This window comes from Neopelma chrysocephalum, unplaced genomic scaffold (assembly GCF_003984885.1).
Source record: "Neopelma chrysocephalum unplaced genomic scaffold, ASM398488v2 Primary Assembly neopelma1_71, whole genome shotgun sequence".
Lineage (NCBI taxonomy): Eukaryota > Metazoa > Chordata > Aves > Passeriformes > Pipridae > Neopelma > Neopelma chrysocephalum.
Window position 1 is genome coordinate 14,721,000 of NW_020897731.1, and position 26,616 is coordinate 14,747,615.

General features: G+C 39.4%; 2 protein-coding genes across 6 annotated transcripts in view; both read right to left on the minus strand.

The window, feature by feature from the left end:
- Positions 1-206: 206 nt before the first annotated feature.
- UGDH (UDP-glucose 6-dehydrogenase) lies at positions 207-16,137 on the minus strand. Its single transcript, XM_027686611.1, has 12 exons — positions 15,999-16,137; positions 15,212-15,380; positions 12,919-13,020; positions 11,358-11,558; positions 11,073-11,270; positions 10,433-10,580; positions 9,046-9,140; positions 5,896-6,026; positions 5,055-5,188; positions 3,842-3,933; positions 3,646-3,756; positions 207-1,451 (listed from the first exon to the last, which is right to left on the minus strand). The coding sequence occupies exons 2-12, from the start codon at positions 15,371-15,373 to the stop codon at positions 1,341-1,343; spliced, it is 1,485 nt and encodes a 494-aa protein (XP_027542412.1). The 5' UTR covers positions 15,374-15,380; positions 15,999-16,137; the 3' UTR covers positions 207-1,340.
- Positions 16,138-22,705: 6,568 nt separating this feature from the next.
- SMIM14 (small integral membrane protein 14) overlaps positions 22,706-26,616 on the minus strand; it is a 56,203-nt gene continuing 52,292 nt past the window's right edge. For 3 of the 5 annotated variants that reach the window (XM_027686464.1, XM_027686467.1, XM_027686468.1), the window contains 2 exons: positions 26,379-26,527; positions 22,706-25,869 (listed from right to left, as the gene is read on the minus strand). In XM_027686464.1, the coding sequence (XP_027542265.1) occupies positions 25,837-25,869; positions 26,379-26,527 (182 nt within the window). In that variant the 3' untranslated portion in view covers positions 22,706-25,836. The remainder of the gene's footprint in view (positions 25,870-26,378; positions 26,528-26,616) is intronic. The other 2 variants (XM_027686465.1, XM_027686469.1) reach the window with 1 other exon arrangement.

Sequence of the window (26,616 nt, forward strand, 5' to 3'; positions counted from 1 at the left end):
TATTAACACAGCGTTCTTGAAGGCACACCAGTTGCATAAATTCAGAAGGTATTATGTGACTGGTTGCAGGATAATTCTCTAGTATCCCAACACTATATTATTCAACTAAGACATTTATACCTTCTAGACTGAAAGCTGTTCATGATCATCCTTCTCTGTCCTCCCCTCTGTTTCACAACCCCATGCAACAAGCCAAACACAAACACTGTCATCTCAAGGATTTTAATAGCACTGGCCAATTGAGAATAATAAAAACAGGTAGAAATAAAGTAACAGTAAAGGCAAAAATATCAAGATAACATAGGAATTATTCATTCCTGCTAATTAAATGAGGTAGCAAGCTGACTAACTTTTGGGGCTGAATTTATTTTTAATAATTTCTTCACAGCAGAGATTAATTTTTTGCAGACTCATTAAAAAAGCTGCTTTCAGATGAAGTATGTAAGCAGAATGAAGGAAAAAAATAACCATCAGGTAACAATCAAAGCCAGTATTTGCTTTCTACTTGGGCTGACGCCAAATTAAGGTCATTCTGCTTAAGTTCAATGTTCAAACAAGCAGAATGCTCCTCTGCTGAAGATATGTTGTGTTGCTGTAACTTAGGAAATACCTGCCCCATGAATCTGAATAATTTGTGTGGTTGCACATGGAATGTAGGCAAGACAACCAAAGAATCAAAACTGAAGATCTGCCAGTGGATCAGTTCATAGCTGCTGGTCCACACCTACATTAATGACATGACTGATGCATGCAGAACTATCCAGCTTCCCAACAGATGCAGTTTAGACTGTATCAGTGCCAACTGATCCCAGCCATGAATGGGGTGTTATTGTTGCAGTCAGTTCTATTTTAGGGCTGGACCTAAAGCCTGCCAGTTTACTAAGAACTGATCTTTTGATTTCAATGCCAGTTAGAGCAAGCGTTTAACTGGGCAAAGAGTCACCCCAAAAGAAAATGAAAAATTGGTAAGATCAGAGTTCCTGATCATCGTCCATAACTGGACTAAGGTAAAAAGATATTCTATTTCTTTTGCTTTCATATCACTTGAAACATTTAAAGTGCTGTTTAGGAACATTTCTGGAAGCAGAAATCTGCAGTTTGAAAGTAACTTTTCCACTTAAAAGATGATTCATTATTAAAAACAGGTCTGTACCATCTTCAGTAACAAAAAAATTAATTCTATAAAAATAGATTTGAAAAGAGACTGAATTCACATGTATCAGGTACCATTTCTAAAATTGGTTTAGTTTATGAAAAATATAATTCCTTACAAAAAAGCATAGGCTTACAGTTATTTTCACTAAGAAAATCCACAGAATTCCTTCAGTACCTATTAAACATTATACTCTAGGCTTTTTGACAGGTGGGTCCTGCAGGCTGAACTTAGGAATTTCACACGAAGAAGCAAAAGGAATTCTTTTGGCTGACACCTTCTTCCCAATTGTTTCAATCTGAAACAGAAAACACATATAACAAGTGAGTGTGGCAAGCTAACATAATCATGCCAGCCTATGAGGAACCTACAAGTTAAATGCAGGATCATGACTGCATTTCATGAACACTAGAATAACACAAGCCACAAAGCACAGTGTGCCCAGGGACAGTTTCTGTCACTGGAGTTGCAAAGAGTTTGTTTAAAAAAAATCCAGCAAACAACCAGCCTTTCACAAGTGCCTGCTTTACCTACTTAAAGCCACATCTTGCTAATTTGAATATTCACCTGCCTCAGCTTCCATAGGACTACCAAATACCATAAAATATTTCTTGGTATTCATAAAATGTGGGTTTGGACTCCTTTTCCTAAAAATTTATACTACATTAGCATTGAAAAACCTTTTTCCCTCCTTATTGCTGAGCGCTGTTTTTGAAGCAACACAACTCTGAAAGGCTAAAGGCAGCCAAGACTATCCAAGAGAAAGCATGTAACAAAGCCAACACACACACAAGCCAGGTACTGCAAAATTCAAAGAGCAAGGCATGTTCCTCTAATTTCTAGGTCAGACTAATGTAAATCACTAAGGACCGAGCTTGTAGAAAACAAAACACCAACTAGTAAGACAGTTCAGTCACTCAGTAAATAAGCAGAGCTGTAGCTTTCCTCTTAAATAATGCAGGTCATGTGCAAAGCACCAAAAGACAAAATACTTAAACTATTTTAACAAAATTTTGATTAGTATATCCTAGACAGATATCTGAGTTAACTCTCTCTCTGAAGAGAGCTGTTTAAAGAGTCAAGTGAGCTGTATGTACTATATCTATCCATTAACAGCTTCAACTGCCTGGTTAGATCAATTTATACAAGCTGGTTCACAAACAGTGTCAATAACTGTAGCTTAAACGGGGAAAAAATATCAAGAGAGAAATCCTGTAGCCATTATATGAATAATCACAGTATTCAGGAGTACAGGGAATGAAACACGTGAAACATGCATCTGGCTTGTAGATTTTGTTCTTATTGGGTCTGGCTGAGATGCTTCTACCAGATTATTCAGGGATTTGGTGATTTTAGTATTGGTCAAATGCCAAAAGCCTATGTCTATGCCAAAAGTGCTTCCAGCCCTTCAGTCAAGGCTTTCCCTGCTTGAGACCTGAGCAGAAATTACTTTGCCTAGAATTGCAGAGCTTCACATTTATATATCCTGAATTAAGCTTCCGCTGTGGAAATGGGCTATAATTGAAGTGGTAGGTGTGCTAAAGGTTATTTAAATGCCAGTTTAAGAAAAAAATTTGAAGCAACTCAAATTCATCAGTTTGGATCATATACAATGGAATTACTATTAGCATCAGGCTGTCTAATCCAACAGCTTTCAACATGAGAAGTTAAAGACTAGGGCCCTAAAACCTTAAATATTGTCCATTATAGACAAAATCCATTTTATTAGTTTATGCAGAGAATATAGGTCAATTGTTAAATGTCTTTGTAATGATATTCTGGATGAAAAATCTGGATAATAAACCTGGATGGCCAACAGGATTCTGGATGGCAAACTCACAAACTGGTTAAAAATCCAACTAGAATTTCATAAAAGAAATGCAAAGGTACAGTCTGTGATCTGGAAAGCCTTTAAGCCATGAAAGACTTCAGAAGAGAAGTTCCTAGGAGAAATATGATATAATTTGATGTAGAATTTGCTATTAGCCTAGCAGAATGCTCAGATAAAAAGTTAAGCATTTGCTTCTGGGTTCTCTCTTTGGTGTAAACAAACACTATTGTTCTGATCTTCTGGTTGATCTTAATCGATCACAAAGGACTAATCAATCAACTCCTCTAACCTCCCATGTAACACTCAAGCATTGACTTATCTTCAGATACATCTTTGTATACACTGCCTCTTTTTTTTTTTTTATGGTAGTGGTATGAAAATAAGTTTCCAGGTAGGGGAAAATGATTTTATGATTCTAAAGCTTATACTGCTAAATGTTGATGGCATACTCTGAAGTAGCTTGAATTTTAATAATTTTATTGACTGATGCTCTATTAAGATAATGGAGGAAGACAGCAATAGTGAAGAGACTTAGGAATAGAATAGACAGGTTTACATCTAAATCCTTACCTGAAAAGTTTTTTTTTCCTTGCTACTCAGTCATTGAAGAGGGAAGAGAACAGAAGGAAAGAAACATAAGCAGCATCAGCCACCTGATTACCTGGAAGCCAATGACTTGTAGCTCATTGTGGAGATCATCTAGAACTCTTCTACCATCAAAGATAAATGCAGGCTTTAGCATTTTCTTATGAATACGTTCATAATCCAACTCCTGTAAAGGGTAATTAGAGCAAATAAAATAAATAACAGTACACTTCCTCTCTTTTCCTTTAGTTTAAAATAAAGATAACATTTACCTTAAACATGTCCCATTCAGTGCAAATTACAAGGGCATGAGCTCCATCACAGGCTTCATAGGGATCTTGACTGATAGTGACCAACCGAGACACTGTAACAGAAAGAAAATAAAGTCTTGTTCTGCACACATCTTTAGCATCAATCTGGCATACTCCTGGCAAAGGAGTCTCCTTCCTTGCCCTACACAAACAAGCAGTCACTCACTTAGAGACATTTTCCATCAAGACATTTGTTACTTTGATTTTACTTATTTAAATGAAAGCAGCTTGTATCTGGCGTCAGAATAGCATCAGAGCACTTAAATGTTTCAAGTCCAGCATTCAAATTCGATGTAAACAGTCAAGCACATTTCTAGAATTAGAAGGTACTATGGCATGTTCAAATGCCAGCTCTCACAAAGGTCATTGTCTGTACAATAGCAGCACATCACAGTTTCTATTTAACACTCAGTTCACACTAGAGAAGATACACATGGCTCCCCGGGGGCTGCCTTCATTCTCTGACTGCCTGAGTAGATGCTTAGAGGCCAGCCTGCCCTTTCCCTCTAAATTCAAGGGCATTACAAATAATGTACACCCTTCACTCTTCTTCATCACAGCTCATTTTCCTCCATTCTCTTCACCTTTACAAGGTTGACCTATTCTCCCTCTCCATCAACTCCATTTTCCCCCCTTCCTAATAAGAAAACAGAGGTCCCAAATACCCCCTGCTTCTCCCCAAGACATTTTTAATCATAGATGATTACTTCAAAGTCTTCTTGCATTTAAGGAATTTGGAAGTTGGAATGAATTTGGAAGTGATATGAAGGAAGAGAGAATGCTCGACCGTGAACTCCAGAACTACTTCTTTTTTTCTATTTTAGATATGCAAGAAGGAACTAATGCAAGATAGAACTCAAGACACAATGGAGCTGTCAGAATGGCACTAGTCTCTCCTTCTTTTAATTATGCAGAAAGAAAACTCTTGGCATCTATTCAAATGCATATTATCTAAAGAAAAATATACAACAGTCCAGAATTAGCATTTATCTATAAAAGCTACAGGGAAAGGGAGAAGAGTTAGAGTAATCCTCTGAGCTATGACAACCTTCTAATAAGTATAACCAACAGCACAATGTCATGCTGAAAATGAATGTATAATATTTAAACAGACCCCGTGTATATTAAGAATAGGGTTGGAAGTGGGGAGTAAGCTTTACATGAGCATTTTTACCTTGGTTATCTTCTGAGACACCCGGATGCGAGAGATCCAAGATGATTTGTTCTTTAGGTACTTTAGGGTCATATATATGGAGCTTTGCTCCTTCATCCATTAAATACTTGCTAATGTAGATACTGGATGACTCTCTAGGGAAGAGAATCAATTAAAGAACCAGGTGGTATGTTCTAAGTAATGAAAGTCTTCAGCTATCATTATATGCAATGACAAAGCTTTCATACCAGTTTTACATTCAATATCTTAGTGGCAACCACACCAGCAACAAACTTGAAATCTTGAGGGACACCAAGGAGAGTAATATGAAAACCAAGTCTGTGTCTCTCTTGCTGAGTCATGCAAGAGAGATAGTAAATCCCAGGACTCCTAATGACCATAATTAAGAAGGCATAGAGCTTATAAGCATTCCCCACAAACTGCAGTTGAAGAGTTGTATCAAGTTTGAGCTTTACAAGAAAACAGAAATAAACATCCTCAGGAAACAAAGCCAAAACTTTGGCTTTACACAGCAATTTAGAACTAGCTGCAAAAATGTTTGCATTCTTTTCTGTGGAGAATGAAAGGACTCCCAAAATTTATCTTTGCGTATGCAAGTTAGCAAGAAATAGAGTTATCTGCTTGATCTTCTGAATGAGTCAAGTATGTTGTAGAGGTCAAGAATCAATTGTCTCACCCACGTAAGAAAGACCAACCATTTTTACAAACCAATTCAATCACAAGCAATGAAGGGTCCCATATCTGAGCTATTTTATTAAAGCGATTCAATTGGGGGGTTTAGCTGCATGGCTGGTGACAACTGTAGGGAATCCATGTTAGTGAACTGTGCTCGCTTTCTTACCTTGTGTCCCCAGTATCCTTTTTGAACGCAAACCCTAAAATAGCAATCTTCTTGTCAGTGACAGTATTGAACAAGCTGTCAATAATGCGGGAAGCAAATCTTCTCCTCTGATAATCATTCATGTCTATGACCTGAAATGATATAAAGCATGATGGTACAGAAGGGAGACATTTTAACTATAAACAGATTCTATTAACAATGAAGCCAAGCTACCCACACAAGTTTAACAGAGGCTTAAAAGAGAAAGCTACATATTTTTACTCAGTATCATAAGTAATCCAAAGATAAATTTAATTAATTTATTAAATTATGAGCTAAATCCTATTTTAATCAGTGACTACAGATACACATACACACATCCTATCATTCATTATCTAGTTTAAAGGCTAGGTTTTTTCAGATTGTTTTTAAGGAAACTGTAACTTATTGCTTTCTGTGTTTCTGCCTAGAATACAATTTCATTGTTAGAGTATTTGATGTCACATGGACATCGCATTGCCAGACCTACACTTCTTTACGGGCCATGTGTAACAACTGCGAGAACATTTTTAGCCTTTTTAATGCACACTAACAGATACCAATACACAAAACTAGTGTAATTCAACCACATTTTTAAATGCCTCACTTTTGTTACTTTGTTATTAAATGAAAGTGGGTTCAATCACCAGTTGTTCCTGTCCTTTCCTCCAGTCTGCTTCAATACTTTGATCTCCAGCCCTTACACACAGAAGGTACTGGGATCACTGTTCGAATAGGAAAGGTAGGTTCCCCCAGCTAGTCAGTATTCAAAGTGGACTGCAAGGACCTACACACATCCCTCTGGGTTTTTGAAATTAAATCAAGAATTAACAGCAGCAGCCTATGAAACAAATATATAACAAACTATACAGTAGAAGGATATTGGTGAACCAGATTCATTTGAGGAAAAGAAATAAAAGCAGTGAGATTTTTGCAATTCAACAGGGCAGTTTCAGGCAATGAAGGTACAGCTGATAGGGCAAGAAGAATATATTTCTTTCTGTAGGTTAAGTTTTCAAAGAATGAAGATTTTGGTATTAGAGACTCCTACCCTGTCTAAAGTCAAGAGAGAATAAAACTAGGATTCTGGGACTGTTCTGATCAGCATATCCTGCAGAATTTGCATCTGGTTTGAGCTCTCCCATGTGCATGGGCTGCTGAGAGTGCAGCACTCAGGCCACAAAGAAGGGGTTCACACAGTTGCTTATATGGGTGCACAGATGTGCATTACATGCCTTGAGCAGTGTGGGCTGGGGCACACAGACCTCTGTGAGATGACAGTGCTCTGGGAAGCAGAAGTTGCAGGCAGGGGGTTGCACTACACGAGCATAGCATTTTACCTTACCCTAACTCTGCAGCACCTGTTCTTACAATCTGATTTATCCACAGCTGAGTAAGCCATAGAGAAACACTGCTCTTAAAAAAGAGTAAGAGAGCATAAAAGCACTAAAAGTACTTTAACTAGTTTTTTTACAGTAACAATGCAACCTTTTAGGCTTTTGTTAAATAAAAAAAAACCCTCCAGACAGAGCAAACTCTAAGTGTTTCTATGCATTTGCGTTGCCAAGATACCAAGTAGGCTGCATTTTGAGAAGGACCCTTGTGATCTCAGAGGACAGAGCCAAACCAATTTTGTTTTTCTTTCAAGACAGTATTAATTTTCCCCTATCCATCAGATTATCAGTGAGGTAACATGCTGGTTCCTGCAGCTCTCACTGTTCCAGGGATTTTCTGTTGTCTGCTTACATCTTACACTTAGTAAAAGCAGTAGTTCTTGAAGCAAACATCAGAACCTATGGCTTGTCTTCTTTCCTACCGTGCCAATGCATCCAAGTCCTATACTGACCCAAGCTTCTCCTGGATGCTTGCACAAGGTCTCTGTACTGATGGGATCGCAAGCCTCTCCACCATGGACTAGGGTATCGTAATGAAGGATGTTTTTAAGGAAGATGTCAATCCAAACCTTTGAAGGCAGATGGCATAAAACCCATGTCTTCCTTGTCCCAAGCAATTAATGTAAGTTATTGCTGACTAGCCCCTGGCTGGAAGTTAAACTACCTGAACAGAACATAGAGAGCCACTGGATATCACAGGTAATGGAAGAAGCTGACAGAAGTCACAAACAGCACTCAGACATGGCTGTGTTCTACAGGTGGTTATGAGGGAATTATGAGGGAGATGCAGCCAAGCTTCAGACATTTGAAGGGATTATTAGGGACCTTTGGGGGAACAGAATCTTGCCAAGGCAAAAAAAGCCTAAGTAATCCCATGAACAGTACCATGTGGCCAGATAATGATATAAGAAATACTGTACTTCAGTACAGATGGAGCACAACTGACCAGTGATGGAGTCATGATTATGGGCAGGTTGTTTATTTGGCAGCAGACTGGGATGGAGAAGAGTGAGGGGAAAAAAGGCTAGCCAGAATGAAGATTAAAAAAAGTAAAGCAGCTAATAAGGTAGGCAAATCATGTGCTTAGTGTTCTGGGGGCATTTGCTAGGCAGCCTTATACTTGACCACCACAGATAAATCAGGACAAAAAAAACACAGGTGGTTTTTTGACCATACCACACATCTCAAAGCTGCTTCTCATTCAGGACTGGGAAGAAAGGTGAAGTGTTAATAGGGAAACACTTGCTAGTACAGACTGAGTATCACAGTATTGCTGCATTGGAGCTAGGCCTGAGAGCATCTGCATCTTCCCGACTATTCCTAACATTATACTGGGGAACAACAGCAACTGTGTTTATTAAAAAAAAATTAGTAAGTTCTACTCAGTTCTTTCAGAACCATAAAAGTAGACCCTGAGGAAAAGATCACAAGTTCTGAATTCAAAGTGGACAGAGATACTCAACTGCAAGAGGAGGACAGGAATCACATGCTTGTACTTCATATTTTCTATTGCTGCTTTTAGACAACTTCCCAAATCATTTGTTCCAGACAACTTAATTCACCCCCAGAAAGCCTAAGAACCCACAAGTATCAAATGCCACTAAAATATTAAGGTGATAAGCATTAAGGTATGTGCTCCTTAGAGCTGAAACACAGATTATATGTGGACAATTCTTAAAAGCTGAGTGCTGAAGAAACATCACCCTCTCAAAAAAAAAAAAAGGTGAAGAATTTGTACCTGTTGCCAGTAGCGAGCTACCTCAGGTAAGTTCAGTGCCTCACAGAGGTACACTAAATTCAAGACATCCTTCTGAAAACAGCTACCTCCAAACCCTGAAAGAGCAAATGGTTATTTTACAGGTGACTATAGTACTGATCTAAGCCAATTTTTGGAATCAAGTAGTTTTTGGTAATCACTGGCACAGTTAGCATTATAATTTTTCCCAGTATTTCACTGCTAGTAAATGAAAAACCTTAATAATCTCTCAAAATCTAACTCTTGGACCTACTTATTTTGTCAGTTACAGAAGCCTTAAAATCTGCTTCAGGTTCCACTGAAGTTGATGAAAGTTTTAACCCGGACTTGGGGACTGGTATGAAAAAAAGCAACTATAGGCTGTCTTATCATAAGTGGGTGGACGAGCTCCTGGGCTTGCTTTCCCCCCACCTCAAGATTTAGATTAATATTTCTCAGAACAAGTGTGTTAATATTAAGATCTTTCCTCCCACATCCCCAGATGGATATCTAATCATTGCCAGGAACCACCACAGCTGACCAAGGGACAACTGAGACAATTAGAGGGATCCTTGAACCTAGAACTTTGCTCAGCAAGCAGAATCCCAGAAACAACACATTATGGAAGGAATTATAATGACCTAAGAATAATTTTGGTAATGTATTTGCTCTCTAATTTTCACTCTTACATAGGCTCTAGGATAGGTTATAATTAATAAGGTTATTTTAAAGTCACAGTTTCTAGCTTGAAGTCATACAAATAAGGCTTTAGTCTTGTTCTGAAGTTTCAAAGTTTGATGTACTGTCACCACTTTATGATGTTTTACTCTCTAGTAAATCTAATCAAGAAATGACTGGATGTGGCACTTAGTGCCATGGTCTAGTTGCAAGGTGGTGAACAGTCAAAGGTTGGACTCTATCTTGGAGGTCTTTTCCAACCTTAACGATTCTATGAATTCATCCTACAAATTAGAAGCTGCCATCACACATTCCAACCTAGAGGTATCACCCTCTCTCAGGCCACTGGCAGCAACTGCCAAACAAAATTGCAGCAGTTAAAATTGGGAAGACATCTTGGAGAGCACTATCACCCATGATGCTTCAGAAAAATAAAGTTACAGCTTTTCTTTCTGGTGTCACAGGCAGGATAAACCATGCACTCTCCAGTTTCAGATTCCCAGGGTCTAGAGCAACCTCAGTCCTAGACATTTAACCAGAAAAAAAGATTTATACTAGTAATCTACAGCAATATTTTCATGCATTAAGCACTTCTAAGAAGATTTCAGAGTTTCAGATTACTTACTTCAAAACACTACTAGTAAGCCTATTGCACTGTTAAACAGAAGCCCAAGGGAGGGGGGGAAGAAAAAAGTAGGAATTTTTCATTTACCAACACTGGCTTTGAGAAACTTATTTCCAATTCTTTGGTCTGTTCCAATAGCTCTTGCTACTTCTTCAACATCTGCTCCTGTAGCTTCACACAGAGCACTGATTGAGTTAATGCTGCTGATTCTTTGGGCAAGAAAAGCATTAGCTGCCTGTAAATAAAAAGCATAGTAAAGAACTCTATTTTCCAAAAAATCAAGATGTTCACAGACCAAAGGGAGTTGCTAATGAAAGGATTACTTCAGTATCTATGCAAGTCTGTTGACATACAAAATGGTAACATAACTAGTTTAATACATAGATGCCAGTTAATGGGATCTAAGCGAAACATTGTAATGCTTAACTTGCAGAGTTTGAACCATTTTATGAGGCAATCAGTTTCTGCAGCACTGGAGGTTTACTCTTAGTAATAAATAATGCAGCAATAAAAGTGAGAAAATGACTTAATGGAAAGTTGCTATCATCTATTAGCTCAGCTGAGATAACTGGAAGAGATTAATACCCTTTGACATGCATATTGGGTCCTCCCAGCCTCATCTGTATTTCCTAGCTGCATCACTCAGTGTCACTGAAATTCTGCTTCTGAGCTTTGTCTCACTTCTACCCTTTGCTTATTGCAGAAAACAGCAGTGAATAACACCAACCAGTTTAGAAAGTTCTGATGACCATGTATTGGTTGTGAGGATTTTTTCTTTGGGCACCCAGTGCTCATAAACAGCACAAAGAGCACGGACAGCTTTCTGTCCCTCTGGAGAGTCATCTCCACCAATAAGCACTCTGTCTGGGTTCTTCAGGTCCTTGATGGCTGTTCCTTCTGCAAGGAACTCTGGGTTGGACAGCACCTACAGGCACAGAAAAAAACAAAAACCAAAATAAAAGCCAAAAGCAACAACCAGCCTTTAAACACACAACTCAAAGTTTATGTTTACCTGCAAATCCAAGTTAGGCTTAGTATTAGCATCAAATATTCGACGAATGCTCTCTGCAGCACGTACTGGAACTGTGCTTTTCTCAGTGACAATTTTATAGCCATTCGAATTCTGTACAATTCTTCTAGCGCAAGCTTCAATGTATTTCAGATCAGCTGCTCGGCCTTTTCCCATTCCATAGGTCTTTGTTGGAGTATTAACCTAATTACAAATACATGAAAGGGGTAGAAATGTTGCAGGTCAGTACCTGTTGTGTTAAGGGGCAAGGTGAAATTGCCAAGACTGACAGACATTTTTCTTCCCAGAGGAAGGAAAATTCTTCTACCCCAAAATTATTCTGGTTACCATATCAGATGAATAGCTATTAGCTGTCTCAATTACCCATTTTGTTTTCTACAGAAAGCTCGCTGGCCTCTATTCAAACAGGATTTAAGCAAGTGCAATTCATAGCAGCTCTACAGGCTTTGGTGAAACATAGTCCTTATTCTGGAAACACCAGTAATTTCTTCATGATTATGGCCAGCCACCTTCTGTTACCTGTCCCACACTAAAAGTGCAAAGGTTCACATAAGAATCTTGCAGCTAATGAGGCAACTATAGTTTAAACTCGCTTTACAGTGAAAATTAAGTGTAGAGCTGATGAAAATCACTACACTGAAGTACAGAGAAAAGGCAACATGAGGGAAAACACGTCCTTTAGATTAAGACAGAGGGTCCTTTTCATTACAAACCGAAAGAAGAAACGGCAACAACATGTATAACACAACAGCATGTTTTGAACCAAGAACAGGTGGCAATATATGGGCAGTAATAGTGGCAGTCATCCAGCCACGCAGCATTCATTTTAGACTTAATGAATGGAGAAAAATACTATCAGAAAGAGAGCTCCGTACTACAGTGCCCTAACAAAGAGGAGCTCTCAAGAAAAAAGAACTTTAGTAATAGAAAAGCCCTCAACTGTGGCCTACCAAGACAAATAGCAAACAGTTCTTTTGGATTCTACATTAGTAACAACCTAAATTACACAAGGTCACACTGTTCATATTTGACTGGATCCTCTTTCCAGTGGTGTCAACAGCTTCAAAATATTAAAGCTAGAGTATTAAAGCCATCCCCTCCTCCATTAATACGCTATTTTTTAAAAGCTTCTAGAAATAAGTCGTCTTTGTAATCCAATAACCAGCATATGATTTTGCATCCCTCTCTAGGAACTTTATCAGTATTATTAAGATCCCATAGATTTCAGTAGTATACTGCATGACAGAGCTGCACTACATTCTGCTTTAAGATTCCATACACACAACCAAACTAAACATCATTACCATTTTGACTTAGAATCTGTTCATTTCTCAAAAGGTGTTGCTGGCTATAAAAAAAAAAAAAAAAATCTTACTTAACACTCTTCCTACAGTACACAGAAAGACAAGAATCTGTGACACAGTGACACGACGTGAACTGAATCTACATGACAAAACAAAGGCAGAAAGAAGACGAACATAATTATTTGATAGGAAAGAAAAAAAAAAAGACAAACACAATCACCTTCTCCCACTAAACTTACAGATATAAATACAAGATCAGCTTCTCTAATGGCGTCATCAATACTGGTGGAAAAGAAGAGGTTTCTTCCTCGACATGATTCTACTACTTCTTTTAACCCTGGCTGGAAAAAAAAAGCAGTTAAGGTTAATGCAGTTCAAAGAACAACAAACTGTATGATCAAACCATTTCAGATACAGAGAGACTTCCCCCCTCCCGACCTCAGTGCAGCATGTTTTCAGTCTGCCATGAGTCAAGCTTCTATAGATTTACACTGTGAAAAAAGTAAAGCCCTTTCTTATTCAAAAGGCTCAGAATGCTGTCTTGAAACTTTCGCCACACTGAATTGTTACCTGTACAGCCAGATTTTAGCATCTAGTTATTCCCACGCTTAATTCTATTACCATGAGCAACAATTAAAGAAATACCTGTAGAGGGATTTTAAGTAGATTCAAAAACTGATCAGCCCAAAAAGATCCCAGTGCACAAAAAAGTCTTCCACCCAGTCAGAAAGCCCAGACCCAGTGAAAGATAGGCAGCAGAGACACATGGGTGATCAAGACCACTCCTTTTAGGAACCACCCATCTTTGGGCCACATTAAGCTTATCATGGCACCACATGTACAGGGTGGAAGAATCACAGTCATAACATGACGAGATTCTTTCCAGAGATACATAACATTTTCCCTTCCCTTAACACTTCCACTCAGACAAGAGAAGCAGGAGGTCACGCATGTGTGAGCAATCCTCTGTATGAGAATGGTCTGAAAAAGAATTTAACTAAGATATAGTTGTCATAGATAAAAGAAGCCTTTACTTTTTGTTTGAATAGTCATACACTTTCTCCTGGCAATCAAATCTCCAACTTGAGACACCTATCATGACGTTAGATATTTGAGTAAATGCCAGAAAGGCAAAGGTTCACTGGATAGAGAGAAGAAAAAGCAGAAGCTTTCTTATGCAAGACATTTTTACTGTCTCATTTTATATCAAATGCCTCCTACTTAAAAGGAAAACAAAAGTCAGAACAGGCAAAATAACACGTTACAACCCACCAAGTGTTCCAACTACAGTCTTCCTGGGATGTAAATAGAAAGGCAGCCCAATAGACAATTTCTGACACTGAAAAGAAAAAACTCGTAGCAAAAAAAATACAAAAACCTCACTGTGCAATGACTCAATTTTATAACTGCCTGAACTAACTCTTGGCAGTTTTTGTACATTCTTTGTAAGCAAATGACACCGTTCCAGGAAACAGATGTTGTGACTTTCAGTTTAGAGAAAAAAAAAATCATGCCAAGACTAGGTCTACTTTAGCTCATTCAGTCTAAGTGTTTACAGAAAACAAAGTACTTGCTTTCATAAACTTTATTCATATCTCACCTGCTAATCTGAACATTATACACATTTTCCTTTGAATTTGTATGACAAAGGAGGTCTATTCATCTTCACTTAGTATAGCTTTGGTTTTCAGAGGGAAAAAAAGTGCATTAGTGTTACAGCACAGACGTCTTATAGCAAAAGAATAACTGATAGTACCAGGCATATGCCTTGTCTTTGGGAGACAAGTGAAGATAAGTTTTCACTCTTAGTAAAGAAAAGAACTCAATTCTGTAAAAACTAAAAACTATATCTCATGAAAGAATAAAGGAAAGAAAAAGAGACCTATTCTTTTAGGGTGAAAAAGAGTAGAAAATTACAAGTGCTAAGAGAAGCAAAATAGAAAATTGTTCTACATATTTTGAAATTCAAGTCACTTTGTAATGAAGGAGTGACAGTGTGATACATTCATTTAGCCTAGTCTTCCCAGGTCAGATTGAAGGTTTATGGTACAAGTGAATCAGGAACATAACTGTCCCCATCTTTCAACATAGTTAAAGTTGAGTAGCACAGATTGGATTTTGTCAGTATTCAAAATGTGAATAAAGCTTACAATTCAATATTACACATTCATATGGTGCTACAACATCACGGATAATATCTCTAACAGAACAAGAGGACTATGTTATGATTAAATTGGGTCCCGAAAGAAACTCAGCATGATTTAGCACAACTCACTATATACAGAATTAGGTTTTCCTTACTAAGCCCTTCATATAATCATTAATACCTGTCTGCATCAGCCATATTAAGTTATTTAAAAAATCTGGTGTAATGAGCAGTAGTGACAAGCAGCTGTTCCAGAATACTCTTCTTGAAAGGCATTACTGTGCTAACCTTGACAAGCTTCAGAAATGGGCTATGGGGAAATGCCATGTGGCAGGAAGCAAGCAAATGCAACACTGGCTGGAAGAAGAGACAACAGTGACATTTACCTCGTAGATTGGGAGCGTATCTGAATTCCAGGCATTGATTCTGGCCTCATTGACATCCACAACAGTCACTTTGATATTGGGACACATTTGGGCAATAACACTACAGGTTGGCCCACCAACATAACCAGCACCAATGCAGCAAATCTTCTTAATTTCAAACATGATTGCTCTGGTAAGAGGAGGGGGGAAAGGAAAATCAGGAGCTATAAATTAAAACAGTGGCCAACAATTCAAGGAACTTAGAGTATTGATGATTTCAGATTTTATTATGCTGCCGCAGAAATATTTTCTTACGGCTGGTCTCTTGAAACGAACTGCTACTCCCGTCTCCCACCCGGGAAGACTTTGGAGTCTGCCCCTCTCCAGCAGAGCGCCAGCACACACAGACGGCTGAGGAAGCGTTTCTGTGGTCGCTTTGAATCCTGCCACCGCCACCACCATCCTGGGGCCGGGGAATTGCTGATGCCACGGCAGTGGCGGGCAGGAGCAGCGCCCACCGCCGCGGGCAGCGGCCCCACGGCCGCGGGCAGAGCCGGCCGGGCCGGGACCCCGGGCCGCGCCCGGTCCCCGGAGCCCCTCGGCCAGGAAAGGGAGGCCGCAGCTCCCGCCTCCTCCCCGACGAAGGGAGCGGGCCGAGCTGACCGCGCTCTCCCCGGCCGGGCCGACCCCGCGGGCTCCATCCCTGGGAGCGCAGCAGGAAGGGAGCGGCTTCCCGGCCGCGCCCTGCCCCCGGGGCGGCAGCGGCGGGACCCGCGGCCGGCACCGCAGCCCCAGCCTGCAGACTTACTGCGGATCGAGCGGGAGCGCTGCGGCGGGAATACGCGGCGGGGATGCCCGTGGAGGATGCTCGGCGGGCTCAGCTCGACGCTCCACTGCGAAGGGAGCGGCGGCGGCAGCGGCCGCTATTTAAAGGGCCGCCGCGGGGCCGAGGCGGCTGTTTCATGGCGGGGACGCCGATTGAAGCCGCCCCGCCTCCTCCTTCCCCCGGGGGCGGGGAGCGGCGCCGCCCCGCCCATCCGGTGCTCCCCGCCCGGCGCGGGGCCGGGAATGGCCGCGGGCGTTCGGGCAGGGCGGGTCCCACCGGGTGCGGGAGGGCCTCCGGGCACGGATGGGGACTCTGGGCCTGAAGTGGGGCTGGGCTGCTAAACTGCTCCTCTCCTCTGCCTCGCGGAGTTTTTACAAGAGAACTTAATTGTGGTGGTTGAATACGCACGTGAATAATTTTTCTGTCCTTCAGCTAAGCTTACTATGAAGCAGAGAACTCGGTGTTCACTCTCTCTCCTGTAGTGCGGCGCCGTCGCAACAAAGAGAAGTGAAGGGAAATGTGGATAGGTAACAGTAAAGTACAGTGTATAAAGTCCAGGCTGCAAACATTGCCCAGAGTAAGGAAATAAAACGAGCTTGCACTCTCTTGCCCTTGTGATCTGTGGACTGCCTAGGGACCTCTTGCCTAGCAGTAATAAAGTTCTCAGATACTACTCTTGCCTCTTGTGTAAATATGATTTGTTATCAGTATACTGCATCTGACTTTGGGAGCAGAAAGATTGTGAGAAATCTGCAGTCTTTTCTTCTCCAGTGCATTTATGTTCACTTACACTGCATCTCCTAGAAGCTGGGTGGTGTGGTTTTTTGCTGCATCTGCAATATTGTAGTGATTTATGCTTTTAACGGATTACAATTTCTATGTTAAGTGTTGCCAGACTAGGTGGATAATACACGTATGTTCTTATCAAAGGGACTAAAGAATTGCCTGGTTCTTACATGGTGTTTTTGTCCATAGATGTTAAAGTATATAAAGAAATTGAAATAATTGTTTCTGGTTTATATTTTATTCTGTTACTATTTTACTTTGGAGAATCTGATCTTTCCCTAAGAGAATCTGTGTCCATCTGAGTACATACTGTAATCACAGGTCCTTTAGAAATGCTTGTAAAATACGTGTGTTTCTACTGAAAGAGCCTACTGAGGTTTACAGTCTCAGTGCAGGATCCTGGCAGAGTCAGCGTGGTTAGCCAAAAACTGCCTGGCGAAGGTGCAGGGTTCACTGTGTTTATTCTGAAGTAAAAACAAGTCATGCCTTTTCTCATTGCTTATTGGCACAGATGTCTCAATTTTGAACACGTCCACTTTTTTCCAAGGAAACCTAAGCAAAGCAAACAGAAGCTCAGTGAGCTGTCATTACCAAGTCAGTCTCACCTATATCATCCTCTTCAAACTCCTGCCTATCTCCTTTGGTCTTAGAATAGCCATGAATGCATACATTTGTACTGCAAGATCATTATCTGGTCCCTCTGTTGCTATTTTGGCATGGCCAAACCCATTTCGGGTCCTTTAAGTGGTCCCCCAAGGGTGTTGGTAAGCATGCTTCGTGTGTGCCTGACACACAGAGTGGATTTTCTACAAACAGCAAGGGTACAGTGATTGTGTGCAAGGCCACGTGTGTGAGAACTTCCCTTTGCCTGCTACTCTGTGTGTGGGTAGTTGTTCATTAGTCAGCTAATACCTCCTAGCTACTGTGTTTGCTAAGAGTGAGGGTAAAAGCTTCAGACTTCCTCGATGAGGAGGTTCAGGCATACTTGCCTCAGGAGAGTGCCGTGTCATGGAGATTATAAAGAAACATGGGGATCTAACTTTCCACCTGCAACTATGATAGTTTGCCAAAGAGTTTCAAAGGGAATATTTTTCAGGTCTGGTAATCCTGGCTCTTTCCTGGGAGAGAAAGGTCTGGGTTATAGTCTATGATTTGAGAGCTGTTTCAAATGTCTGAATAGACCTTGGATAAGGCAATGGACCCCAGTCCCTTTCCTCATAGCAAAGGATCTTCATGATAGGCTGTCACACCCCTGCCTGGGACATGGATCTCGAATTCCTGCAGAACAGCACAGCTTAACCCTGAAAGGTTGGACTAGATGATCCTGGAAGTGTTTTCCAACCTAAATGATTCTATGCTTCTGTGAAAAGGATGATGAGGGCTGCTTTTGTTTCCCTATAGCCTACACTCCTGAGATGAAGGCGGGGGAAAACACAGGGCTCAAAGGCACTTCAATGGAAAGAGCAGTGAGTTTGGGTCTTCCCTCTTCTTACAGTAAAAATTCTGAATTACTGGATGAGGTATTCTTTGTTTTTTTCCATTCAGGCAGACCCATCATTTAACAGTATGCAGAATTTTTTACAACACTGTACAGAGGCAATAAAGCTTATATAAGGCTTCAAGGCATACTATTAAACCTCCTGAAGCCTGCTGCTTTGGAGACACAGCCCTGGGATGCTGCAAAGTAGATGAGACTGGTCCACTGCTGGCCATTTTTAAAAATGAAAGTGTGAGTTCTGCTCCATTTTTTTTGAAGGCTCAGTGTAGGCTGTGAACATTTTCACATTGCAGGATCAGTAACCTAAATAACATGAGGAATGGGATTTCAGGTGTATGTTTTCCTTCAGCATTGGCACTCGACTAGATCAGATGAATCCCTCTTCCAGCATATCAGGGAGTGGGTTTGAGGCATCTCTGCCTTTCCAGAAACCACCAAGCAAAGAGTGATCTGAATGCCAAAGGTGGGCAGAGATGCCACTCTTCACCTCTCATGTACAAGTTGTTAGATTATGCAAAGGAGAAGTCATGATTTATGAAGGATTTGGAGGATGAGGGGAAGGAGAGGGAAGACAATGAAGAGCAAATGAGTGCATGATTGTGTAATCTCTTGGCACCCTGATGTTGGAGGTGAGAGGAAAAGCCAGCAAGGAACCCTGGATATGAAAGAAGTTTTGTATCGTATCTAGGGAGTGTTTAATGTCAGACTAATCGCCAACCACATTTAGCTGATCATTAACTAAAGGCAGTTGTGTTTGTGTAATCAGTTTGTGACACTGACATCTGACACAGATTCAACAACCACCATTGTCTCTCAAGCCTTTCTTTAACTTTTGATACAGCACAACTGGGAGGCACCCCACCTGTAACCAGGAAATCTGAGGTACTCAGGAACAGTCCTAGGCTGAGGCACAAAAGTGCCCAGAAGACCAGTTGGATCAGTATTTGAATCCATGCTTTGTATTTTACAACACTAAGAGGAAGGAAGGAAGGAGATGCAGCTAAAGAGATTATACAGCACTTGTGAGGCTGGGCATGAGTGTTGAAAAGGCTCCAACAGCTGCACAAACCAAGCCACAGGCCATTTTTGAACACAGACAGCTGAGAACCCAAGCTCCTACATGTGCTCAGAGCCAACATTATGTGTCATTGCAAGAGTCATTTTCTGCCTGGCATGTCCCTACTTACACCCTCTCCTCATCTCCACCTCTCTGGCTCACTGGAACTTCAACACTGCTAAACAGTCTTGACAGTTGCCCATTATGTTTAATATAATACAGTATTTTTTTGCTAGTGACACCCAGCACCTCAAAGTGCAATTATGCAGTGAATTTCTGGTCAGGTTCAATGTGCCTGTTTGCATAGGGACCAGAACATATGGACAATAATTTCAGCTGGACTCATGGACAATATTGGAATATAAATAAAAAACAAAAGCCATGCAGGATTAAAATAATGTTTAAAAGTCAGAGGAAGGCCACCCTGAAAACTATGATGAGAACATCCTCTCAGACCCTCTTCTTTAAAGTACTGCATGACAATGTTTTCTTTTCCAGTATAAGACCTTCATCTAATTAGATTATTTAAATCTCTCAGTATACACAGGAATTATTCACACTTCCTTCCAGGCATGATTACATTTGATGGCCTTGTCTATTGTTTTGTAAATGCCTCTTTTTTTCCTTTGTTTTTTCTTCTGAAGTTCTTCTGGAAACCACACACTTCACACCAGACATCAAAGCTATTCCTTCAGAACCAGCAGCTGTGGGCTGCAGCATTGCTTTTCTGAACATGGGGCATCCTACAGCTCCCAACAGAAGAGCCATTTCAAGTGTAACAGCCACTTCAGTAACACAATATAGAAAACTTAAATGCTAAAATTAATGCAATGGAAGTAAGAGCAGCCAGATAAGGTATGGCTTTTCATCACAGCCCCATTGGAGAGAAGTTGTCCTGTAGCCCCTTCTTTAAAGAGTTTTACTCAGCTGAGCTGTCCCATTGCCTTAACAGTTGTTCACATAACATAAGGTGATGTTTTGATCCACTGTTACAGTCTAGCTAAAAGCAAATTTGGCTGAATCTCTTCCCTTACATACTGAAGCCCAAGAGAAGCATACAGCCAGAAGGGGTGTCAGAGACAAGATGCATTTGTGATTCAAATTGCAAGCTAATATTTGATGAGGTGGGAAAATGATTATTTGGATTTTTGATTTCAAACAAGGCTGCATTAAATCACTAGGAGAGCTGAAGAAACCAGATTTTTATTCATGATCACAAGAAAGCAGACTGTGATGTGTTACATGCAGTATTTGGTGTAACAGTGTCCAGTCCTGTGGGGGCTTCTTTGGATTGTTTTCTTGCTAATCATATTCAGTTTGTCATGTATCATTTCATCTACAAGTTGTGCCATAAACTTAACTCTTACACTTTTTCTAAGATTTGCTTTTTATATTGAACCAATGGCTGTGACCTTCAGAATGTTGTACAATGGTGGTTTTTTTTGTTGGTCTGCTTAGGAAACATATTTTCTCATCTCTAGAATATTTTACACTTTAAGGGTATTTTTTTGCACCAGAAGAAATTAATAATCTTCATGAATTTTAAGCCAGGTGTAAGTCTGAAAACTACAGTCACAGAAATTACTCCTTTGTTTCATCATTTATAGCTTGGAGGATGAAATAACAACACCCATAAATGCAAAAGATTTTTTAAAAAACATTGCTATTTGTGATCTTTGATTACAAATTATTGCTGTATTTTCAAGTAACATTTTATAAAATATTTTACAGTATCATTTTCCATACAAGCAAGAAGAGTGAAACTTTTAAAAAGCTGGGTATATATGGTGAATTAATATGCATGGTCAAATATTGAAATACATTTGTTTCAGACAGCCCCTTTGGTCAACACTCTCTAACCATGTTAAAAAGGCAACGTGGAAGCCAGATTCTTGTAGCTATTATATATTACTACAAAGTGCATGGTATGGGAGTTGGCAACAATTTTCATACAAGATCAAGTAACGTGTTCAGTTTCTCTTTTTGTATGAAGAGACAAATCTCCAGCTGATGCTCCGAGTGTAACTCCCTGGAAGTTGGTAAGAGTTGTGTTGTTTTACAAGTGAGGATGTGGTTCAGCATGAGAAATTCTGCCTCTTCCCCCACCCCAAGGTCCATGCCTTTGCAGTGAATGGCACTGTAGGCTGTTGGCTGGTACTGAACAAGGAAGGGTAGAAGGAGAAAAGAATGTAACTTGTCCATTTTTTGCAAGGAACCCACTTAATGGAATATTTTGCTGCAATGATTTGGTGTATCTCTCCCAAACATTCTAGATAGGATACTTTTTTTTCAGGCTTTGAGGCAAAGTAATCTCCAGTTATCTGGTGATCCTGAACAGCTAGGCTTTGCACAGATCCAATCAACAAAGTGAATTGAAATTTGTGGTAATTTCCTTTCTGCATCACTTTTCTCAATAGACATGTGCATCCTTGGCAACATTTTAGCTAGTGTACCTATGAGTAAAGTTTAGCTTTGGTTTTAGGGATTATTTATAACATCATGTTTGAGTAAAAGGGTAAATCTTGATGAGCAGACATTAATGATCTCTGATTAAGCTCATATACTTTCTAGATCAACTCAAATGCCTAAGGCATTTGTTACTAAATTTTTATTACTACAATTGTTACTAAAAATACATTCTGATTTTGTTTCTGATTCTGAATTAGTGGTATTGCCACTATCTCTGGATAACTGTATATTATTTTAAATAATAATATTTTAAACCCTAATGCTACCCTGGCATTCTCCTTTTTTTCCTTGGATTAGAACAGGAATCCCTAACAAGGGATCTGAATTGCTGCTGAAGTGGTGCTCAGCATTTTGTGCTCTGCTTCTGGAGGAAGAAAAGTGCTGCACTCCATGGGAACAGTGAGGAAGCAGCAGGTCTCTGCTACTCCTACGTGCTGCCTTGGATCCATTGCAGCATCTTCCTTCCTCAGAGCAGCTCTGGGTTCAACACTGCCAAGATACAGAACTAGAAAATAGTCTGCAAATCCCAAAGTAGTAGGATTTGATCTAAAATGAGCAACATAATCAGCATATTTGGCCTCCGTCATCACTTTTCTTACTGTACTATTTCTAATTCCTTAGGTTGCATAACTACCTCAAAGAGCAAAAGGCAGAGATATCCATGTTAGTCATCAAAGTATCTTAAACCTTGGAACCTGCTTGTAATTTGTTTTGGCTTGCTTGAGATACATACAGAAGACAAGTGTCCATTAGAAAAGTTAGAATTTACGTTTTAAAACTTACACAGGTGACACACTATTTTTACTATACTTAGTTATAGATGATTTCCAATTACCTTAGAAATTGATAGGTTGGTGCAGTAAAAGACAAAGACAGAAGTTTACTAATGATTGCTATTTATTTTGTTAAGTCAATAAAAAGTGCATAGTACAAGCCCTTTACCCCAGTCCAAGTACTCAGTAAAAGATTACTAGGAAACCGCAAATGGCACAGATGATTTTTTGTTTGGCATAATTCAGATATTTTAAACCACCGATTTACATTAAGTACATGACATCATCACTCTTCCTTCTTCAATCATGGATATTACAAGGCTAAGTGATCTGCAGACAATACATGAATACATATGATTTCTCATTTCAGAGTATAATAATTGTGTTAAGCAGACTCTAAAAATACTATTATTTTAACAAAGTTCTAAGCTAAGGTATAATTGTAAACTTCCCTCCATATTTCCCAAGTTGCTACAACTTGCATCTTTTACTTACCAAGCTTAAAACCATCATTACAGAACTGATCGTATCTTGGAGCTTTTCATACCACTAATCTCTTCCACACTTCTCAAAATTTACCATAAACATCTGTAACCATGAGACAATTATTTAATTGCAAATTATATAACTAAAGGCCAGATTTCTGCCACCCTTACTAAAGCTGCTACTAGTACTTTATCTCAGAGTAGTCCCACAAACTTCAGTGCAACTACTTGATGAGTAAGGCACCATTTAACACAAATAAGAGTGGCAAAGTACAGTCCTACGGTTAGTTACTTTTATTTTAATTAAGAGTGGTGATCTGCAGGTTTTATCTTGAAGACAGTATCTGAATTTAAAAGGCATATGTTTTGATGTGGGATAGTGGCCTGGCTCTTTAGTAAAACACTTTACAATAAAATATTTCCAATTTTTTTTCTTTTACATAGAAAATTTTAAAATAGCAATTTACATGAGGAAAGCATACATGTATAAAATTACTGGGACAATTACTTAGAGGAATCAAGCAAAGATAGTTCATTTAAAGGTAAAACACAACATTCCTCTGAACAAAAAGTTCAGTTGCCAAGACTCTTAGAGCTGGGTGCACATGGTGAGTTTTATAAATACATACACAGACATTTAAGTAAAGGGAGACTGATCCTCGGAAGTGAGGAACATCTGTAAATCTCACCAACTTCCAACAGGATGAGGAGTGGTGCTCTGTCTGAATAGAAGCATGTTTCAGTTGGCTTTTTAATCAATTGGAAACTTGTTTTATGCCTCCAGTAGTGAAGAATTCTGGCCAAAAATCCTTGGAGAAAAGGTCACTCTTGGAGATTATATATGTTTCCTTGTTGGTTCAACGAAATGATGCTGTATTACTTGTTCTATTCAAAACAGTATCCCAAATATAAATGTACATGGAAGGCAAAAAGCAAGCACAGTCAGAGTGCTTGTCCCAGTGACATCTTTACACAGTGTTTGTGGCCTGTACACTATTAGACATAATAGGACAAATTCTCTCAGCTTCTCTGCTGCGGTTTCATTACTTTACATGGCACTGCAGTGATGTCAAAGAGAGCACTTGGCCCAATCTTTTTTTTTTTTACTTAATTTTTTATACATGCTCCTATGCTTAGGAGCATACTGTTTCACAGAAATTCAAAGGTCAATTACACCAAATCACAGAAGCCTTTTTTCAAGTCTACACTGTACCTTTACCAGGAGGCTTAGCTGGCCCACCATTTACCCTGAGGGGAAAACCCTGTATCTGTCACCCACGGGATCTGGTGCAAGATTTTTGTTAGAGCCTGTTAATACAAACCTTTTTGCACTTTAACAGTAAGTCCCTTCAGCTCCGTAACTACAGTCCTCATGGAATAAAGGTTTGTAGAGTAAGGCTTTGAATTCCCATATGTCTGTTCTACTGACCTTTAAGGAAAGAAGCTTCATGTTGGTAACATAAAAATGTTCTTTACATTATTCTCATCAATTTTTCAAATTGAACAAGAAAAATATACAGTGTCGCTTTTCTGTACATCTTTAAAATGTTTTTAAATTAATGTACATCAAAAAACTCATTCCCATTTGCTACAATGGGACGTGCACAGGTGTGTGCACAGCCACACGTACACACACATAAACACACCACACACACACTCAAACATTAGAGGGAAAAGACATGCCATATGTGGTCATCTGCAAGTTTGTTATTCTACAATTGCAACTAGTAGATAAGGATGAAATGTTAAGAATTGCTGACAACATACAGGTGAAAAAACCTGAATAATTCAGAACATGTTGTATACCAAAAGTTGGTAACCTTGGTAACTCCTTGGTATGATTTCATCCTGTCCAATATACATTACATCATGGCTAAAAACTTGTTAAGATACTAATTAATAAAAGACTATACCAGGACAAAAAATTCTACCAAGTTCTTCTTACTAAATTTCTCTTTTCATAAAGTCTATAAGTAAACATATCTGGTTTTAGAATATATTTTTTGACAACATATTGAATAAGATATATATATGAACAAGACTAAATTACTGGTTTTTTGGTGGTATAATCTTCTGTGTAAAGTTCCCAATATATAGGTCAAAGCTTTGACAGTGGCAATTGTCATATTCACTTATGTGCGCACACACAGAGAGATTATAATTCTAGTGGACAATCTGTGCTTTTGCCAACAACCCTGAAAACTATGTTAGTGGTCCAAAGACCAGACTAAAAGTTGCTCTGAACCAAGGGCAAATATAAAATAATTTCTATTTTTCACCACATAACTAAGTTAATGCTTCCAACCATAATATAACTCTCAAAAGCATACTGGAGAAGAAATATGAATTAATCTGAAGAAAGGTCAGTAACCCTCCATTATTATAGATGCACTGGGATTTTCTTTTTCTTTCAATGAATATCAGAAATCACATCAAAGAAATTAAGATCACTGTAACAGAAAGAGACTGAGCGGAATGTCCATAGTAACAGTAACAACCAAAAAACCCCTGCAATGCCTTATCATTATTCAAATTACAATCTACTAGGAATTGTAATAACATACAAAGCAAAAATTAACTTAAAATTGAAGTTGCTAAAAGCAGTTCATGAAGATTACTGCTGAATGATAATTCTGCTCTATATAAATGAGAAAAGAAAACAGTATTGAATGGGTTTTAGGAGTAATCTGGTCTCTTCGTTCATTTGGTCATGCAAGGTTTTAGCTGCTGAAATTTTCCAATACTGAACGCTCTAGTCCACTGGTGGGGCTGGTGGTTCTTGTCCCTTGGGGGAAGAAAGGAGGAAAAGAAAGAAAAAAGCAGGTACAGAATTAGAAACAGTGTTTCACAGAAGAGGATTTAGCAATAAAAGAACTCAGAAGCGTTACACTGTGCTTTCTTTTATGATCTTTCAGTGCATCTTTAAATATTTCGAGTAAAGGAGCATCAAAGAACTATACTGTTTCCTGCATCGATAGGGATTTTTCTGAAGATCACCTTCTCCGTTTTATGCTGTAATTTTGTTTACTGACTTCTCTTAAAGCTGTGATTGTCCCCTCACACATAAGAAGGCAGTTCCAAGCAGGGATAGACAGCGTCCAGAGGACATTACGTCACTTAGTCACCCATGCCTGCTCCATCCCATGGCAGGCTTCACACTTGGCCTTCGTGATTCTATTTTCACTTCGGTTTTACTCATTTTCATTTCTAATGGAGTTCCAAGAAAATACAGGGGAAAAAATAGAAGAAAAAAATTAATTACTATTACAGAATCTCCCTTGAAGATGCACTTACATTATGTTGGCTGGTTGGCTTTCCGGCTGTGTTTGATCCTCTTAGATTATTCGGTCTCAGTAAGAACAAGACAAGTGCAATCACCACCCATGCCATCATTATCATGGTGAAGCTGATGCCATTGTCACTGGACGAGTTTGGTCCTGGCACTACAGATAAGGAAAACTCAAGTTATAACACAGAGTGACAGCAGAGTTCTTTTCCCCAAATGAAAACAAAAATGCAATATAAGTCTCAG